The sequence below is a fragment of the Silurus aristotelis genome (genome assembly GCF_946808225.1).
Source record: "Silurus aristotelis genome assembly, chromosome: 25".
Taxonomy (NCBI): domain Eukaryota; kingdom Metazoa; phylum Chordata; class Actinopteri; order Siluriformes; family Siluridae; genus Silurus; species Silurus aristotelis.
The window spans coordinates 18,983,622-18,989,448 of NC_139598.1; the positions used below are offsets into that span (position 1 = coordinate 18,983,622).

Here is a 5,827-nt window from a genome sequence, read left to right on the forward strand (position 1 = left end):
GTTGGTGTGATGGCATGTTTGCATGAGGTGTGATGGCATGTTTGCATGATGGTGTTTTGTGTGAAGGCAGGATGGTGTGAAGGCAGGGTGGTGTGAAGGCAGGGTGGTGTGAAGGCAGGGTGGTGTGAAGGCAGGATGGTGTGAAGGCAGGATGGTGTGAAGGCAGGGTGGTGTGAAGGCAGGGTGGTGTGAAGGCAGGGTGGTGTGAAGGCAGGATGGTGTGAAGGCAGGGTGGTGTGAAGGCAGGATGGTGTGAAGGCAGGGTGGTGTGAAGGCAGGGTGGTGTGAAGGCAGGGTGGTGTGAAGGCAGGGTGGTGTGAAGGCAGGATGGTGTGAAGGCAGGGTGGTGTGAAGGCAGGATGGTGTGAAGGCAGGGTGGTGTGAAGGCAGGGTGGTGTGAAGGCAGGGTGGTGTGAAGGCACGATTGTGATGCTGTAAAACTGTGATGCTGTGATGGCGTGTTTGTGTGATTGCGTGATGCAGACCTCTCTTCACTGCTCTTTTTCCAGCCTCGTACAGCGCATTTTTGGTGTCTGTTAACCACGGCTTCACACCGATGATCATCTTCACCTTGAGTTTGTTCGGACTCTTTCTCTGCTGGAACACGCCGTGCAGGTGATCCGTTACCTGAACAGGGAGTTTACTGTCACAAATCATCTCTGATCCATCAGTTCCTTCATCAGTGTACTGTACAGTGTGATGAGCTTCATCTTCTACCTGTTTCTCCACAACTGCAGGATTCATGTTGGGAACCTGACGGATAGAGAATTTGGCGGTGACTTTAGCGGGGATCACGGTTTTAGTTCCAATTCCACAGAAAGCTCCCTCAATCCCATGGATGGATATGGTGGGAAAACGCCACATATGAGCCAGAAGGTCCACCTAAGTGATCCCATAACCAACATTCCCATGTTCTGAGCATTAATCAGAATTCTCCAGGAGCTGAACATCAACAGTCCCTGAGGAACATAAATACATCTGAAGTGTAGGGAATAAATTAGAGAAATAAATTCTGACCTTGTTGTTATACATGAGGCGCTCAACACCGATTGAGCTCCTGTATGTCCCCATGTCAAAATCCACCTTCTCGTAGATCTTCTTCTCCTCCTCAGTGAAGTCTGCAACTGCATCTGCAACTCCAGGGATCAGGATCTGACCACTCGCACTAACCAGTGAGTCTGAGACACAGAAATCACCATTACACTACAACTCTGTGTGTCTGTGTGTGTGTGTGTGTGTGTGTGTGTGTGTGTGTGTGTGTGTGTGTGTGTGTGTGTGTGTGTGTGTGTGTGCGTGTGTGATGAACAGAATCAATAATGAATAAAGAAGATGTAGTTTGTAAGTAAAATTCAGAGAGCACTTAGAATTCCAATCAGGTCGCTCATGGGCTCGATCACAGCGCCTCCGTCCACCCCGGAGTGTAGATCCTGTTTCGGGCCCTCCACCTGTAACACACACAACACAACACAATACAACAAAATACTATACAACACCATACAACACAACACAATACAACACAGCACAAAACAATATAACACCATACAATAGAATGATGATGATTATAATTATCAAATCAAATCAAATTTTATTTGTCACATACACATACATACAGGGTACGACATGCAGTATGATGATGATGATGATGATGATGGTGATGGTGATGATGATAATTATAATGATGAGAAGGAGGAGGAGAAGGAGATGTTTGAATGGTTGTGTAGCAGTGTGTGTAGGACCTGAGCATAGAAGTAGCAGTTCCCACGGGTGCCGTAGGTGAGAGCAGGGCGAGTGCTCTGCCAGCCGCAGTCTGAGATCACAATATAATCCACATCAAAGAAAAAAGCATCTCTCTGAGACTCCACCAAAACATCCAGACCATTAGAACCTGTCTCCTCCATCCCCTCTATCAGGAACTTCACATTCACCGGCAGCTCCTGACCACCAACACCAGCACCAGTGATTATTAAATATAGTAATAACTCTGTGTATGTGTGTGTGTGTGTGTGTGTGTGTGTGTGTTTGCACTGACACTCACCATGTTCAGAGCTGTATATGCCTCCACTGCATGAATCCAGGCGAGGACCGGAGCTTTATTATCAGATGCTCCTCTGCCGTACAAGTTTCCTGCAGGAGAGGTATGAAGATTAATAACATGTTAAGAACATGTCTGTAACACGCAGCTCAGACAGAGTTCAGGAACCAAAACAGCTTCCTGTTGTTACTTTGTTTGACACGAATTTCATGTTTGTGCATGCATAATCTGCGATTTTCTTTATTCTTTTCCTTTTGGAAGAGGGTTTTATTCCCTGTTTGGAGACGTGAGTGGAGGCCATTCCCATCAGAACTACTAACACACACGTTAAGGTACGTAATTTCTCTGCTATGGCGAGCATCCAGCTCATTCAGTGTGTGAAGTGTGACATGTTTAGTCAGTCTTTCTCCAATAATTTTATCTGTAAGAAGTTTTAGTTAGTTTGCTCTTTGATGGAGAAAAACTTAGCATTAGAGGAGCGTCCAAAGTCTAGAGAGAATTAGTGCAAGAGCAGGTTCTGCAGGAGGAAAGTCTGGATGCCCTAGGTGGAGTTAGCGTTCCCCCGACTCCAGCATTAGAGCCTTTGCAGAGGGGCGAATGGGTGACGACTTGGTGGAATACTCGCAAAGCCAAAGGTAATGCGAAAGCTCGCCCAAGGAAGCACCGTTCCTCTCCGCTTCACATGTCCAACAGGTTTGCTCTCCTCTTTAAAGCACCCACTGAGAAACCTGAAAGAGCTCTGGTTATAGGAGACTCTATTCTGTGGCACGTGACATTAGCGAGATCTTTAGGGGCATTAGCAGCACAGGTCATGTGTATACCGGGAGCCAGGGCGCCGGACATAGCAGGTCAGCTTAGGGGTCTAGAAAAGCACAGGTTTTCTAAGATGCAGTAACATGCTCTGGCCCCATCCCAATGCGACGTGGCAATGTAGTTAACAGCAGGTTATGTTCGCTGAACTGCTGGATGTCCGAGTGGTGCTCCAAAAACAATGTGGGCTTCATAGATAATTGAAGAAATTTTGAGAGCAAGGCTGGCCTGTTAGGGCGGGACGGTATCCCTCCCACTCGGGAAGGTGCTGCTCTCATTTCTTGTAGTAGAGGTCATAGTCTCAGAACAGCACTAGTTAACCAGTGACTGTCCAGAGCCAAGGCCAGGGAGCAGACAGACAGGCTAAACCGACCGTCTGCTGGCTGCACAGAGTCGTCACTCAGGATTCACCATATTGAGACTGTGTCTGTCCCCCGAGCGAAACCAAAACATAGGAACTCTCGTAAAGTCTGTTTAAGTAACCTGATTAACATTAAATTAAATAGGACTGAATGCACAGCAGCACCTCTGATCTAAAGACAGGATTGTTGAATATTAGATCTCTCACGTCAAAAGCGCTGACTAGAAAATAAATTATTACCGACCAGGAGTTTAAAATAATGTGTTTGACAGAAACATGGATAAAACTGAATGAATATGTAGCATTAAATGAAGCGAGTCCTCCTGGGTATAGTTACATACATCAACCCCGTCTAAATGCCAGAGGAGGCGGAGTCGCAGCTATTTATAATAATAATCCGAGTGTCACACAAAAACTAAACAAATGTAAAACATTTGAAGTTCTTTACACCAGCATAAAATATTTAGTGTCTGAGTGTGTGTGTGTGTGTGTGTGTGTGTGTGTGTGTGTGTGTATAAAGGATTGATAAATGATCTGCTGACTGGAAAATGTGTAAATGTGTAAAACACACACTGTGCTTGTGCACACACAAGGAGTCAAATGTTTACTGAACCGTTAATCTCGGTGAGGTTGTAGGGGTCTGTGGTCCAGCCGTCTTCTCTCCTGGCTGGCTGTACGTCCACATGTCCATACACACACACTGTGTGTTTATTCTCATCATCACCAAACACCGCCGTCACAACACTCGGTAACGCAACAACCCTGCCATCCTCCAACTGCCCTCCCCACACAGAAACACAAAATAGTAAATGCTGTGTGTGTGTGTGTGTGTGTGTGTGTGTGTGTGTGTGTGTGTGTGTGTATATTGCTAATATATAAATATGTTTGTGTATTTGTGTGTGTGTGTGTGTGTGTGTGTGTGTGTGTGTGTGTGTGTGTGTGTGTATGTGTGTATGTGTGTATATTGCTAATATATAAATATGTTTGTGTATTTGTGTGTGTGTGTGTGTGTGTGTGTATGTGTGTGTATATTGCTAATATATAAATATGTTTGTGTATTTGTGTGTGTGTGTGTGTATCCTGACCGTCTCAGTGCCGATGTCCATCACGCTCACGTTTCCCTTCATCCCACGCAGCTTCTCCTCCACCACACCCATCATACGTTGTAGCTCCGCCCTCTTAGTGACATCACTGGAGTCACTCTCTATAGACACCCAGTCTCTCAGAGCCTCAAACACACACACACACACACACACACACACACACACACACACACACACACAAAAACACATTTATAATGGTGTAAAAATATATATTTTTTTGATATTGCCATTATTTTTGGTAGAACTGTAAATGTTATTGTATGTAACTGTATTGTATGTAACTGTAAATGTTATTGTATGTAACTGTAAATGTTATTGTATGTACTGTATTGTATGTAACCGTAAATGTTATTGTATGTAACTGTATTGTGTGTAACTGTAAATGTTATTGTATGTAACTGTATTGTATGTAACTGTAAATGTTATTGTATGTAACTGTAAATGTTATTGTATGTAACTGTATTGTGTGTAACTGTAAATGTTATTGTATGTAACTGTATTGTATGTAACTGTAAATGTTATTGTATGTAACTGTAAATGTTATTGTATGTAACTGTATTGTATGTAACTGTAAATGTTATTGTATGTAACTGTATTGTATGTAACTGTAAATGTTATTGTATGTAACTGTAAATGTTATTGTATGTAACTGTAAATGTTATTGTATGTAACTGTATTGTATGTAACTGTAAATGTTATTAACTGTAAATGTTATTGTATTTAACTGTAAATGTTATTTTATGTAACTGTAAATGTTATTGTATGTAACTGTATTGTATGTAACTGTAAATGTTATTGTATGTAACTGTATTGTATGTAACTGTAAATGTTATTGTATGTAACTGTATTGTATGTAACTGTATTGTGTGTAACTGTAAATGTTATTGTATGTAACTGTATTGTATGTAACTGTATTGTGTGTAACTGTAAATGTTATTGTATGTAACTGTAAATGTTATTGTATGTAACTGTATTGTATGTAACTGTAAATGTTATTAACTGTAAATGTTATTGTATGTAACTGTAAATGTTATTGTATGTAACTGTAAATGTTATTGTATGTAACTGTATTGTATGTAACTGTAAATGTTATTGTATGTAACTGTAAATGTTATTGTATGTAACTGTAAATGTTATTGTATGTAACTGTATTGTATGTAACTGTAAATGTTATTGTATGTAACTGTAAATGTTATTGTATGTAACTGTATTGTATGTAACTGTAAATGTTATTGTATGTAACTGTAAATGTTATTGTATGTAACTGTATTGTATGTAACTGTAAATGTTATTGTATGTAACTGTATTGTATGTAACTGTAAATGTTATTGTATGTAACTGTAAATGTTATTGTATGTAACTGTATTGTATGTAACTGTAAATGTTATTGTATGTAACTGTAAATGTTATTGTATGTAACTGTATTGTGTGTAACTGTAAATGTTATTGTATGTAACTGTATTGTGTGTAACTATAAATGTTATTGTATGTAACTGTAGAAAAATAAGATGTTGTTTATAA

General features: G+C 40.8%; 2 protein-coding genes across 2 annotated transcripts in view; both read right to left on the reverse strand.

Annotated features, from left to right (window-relative positions):
• The window catches only part of cndp1 (carnosine dipeptidase 1), a gene marked incomplete at its 5' end in the record, with an annotated part of 5,618 nt that extends 1,123 nt beyond the window's left edge, over window positions 1–4,495 (reverse strand). The window contains 8 exons of the mRNA XM_083529290.1: window positions 486–627; window positions 718–882; window positions 1,018–1,178; window positions 1,361–1,445; window positions 1,737–1,934; window positions 2,036–2,124; window positions 3,817–3,979; window positions 4,289–4,495. Of these exons, the coding sequence (XP_083385416.1) occupies window positions 486–627; window positions 718–882; window positions 1,018–1,178; window positions 1,361–1,445; window positions 1,737–1,934; window positions 2,036–2,124; window positions 3,817–3,979; window positions 4,289–4,495 (1,210 nt within the window). The remainder of the gene's footprint in view (window positions 1–485; window positions 628–717; window positions 883–1,017; window positions 1,179–1,360; window positions 1,446–1,736; window positions 1,935–2,035; window positions 2,125–3,816; window positions 3,980–4,288) is intronic.
• LOC310719501 (beta-1,4-galactosyltransferase 3) overlaps window positions 1–5,827 on the reverse strand; it is a 389,210-nt gene that overhangs the window by 352,739 nt on the left and 30,644 nt on the right. The gene's annotated exons all lie outside the window — the stretch shown is intronic.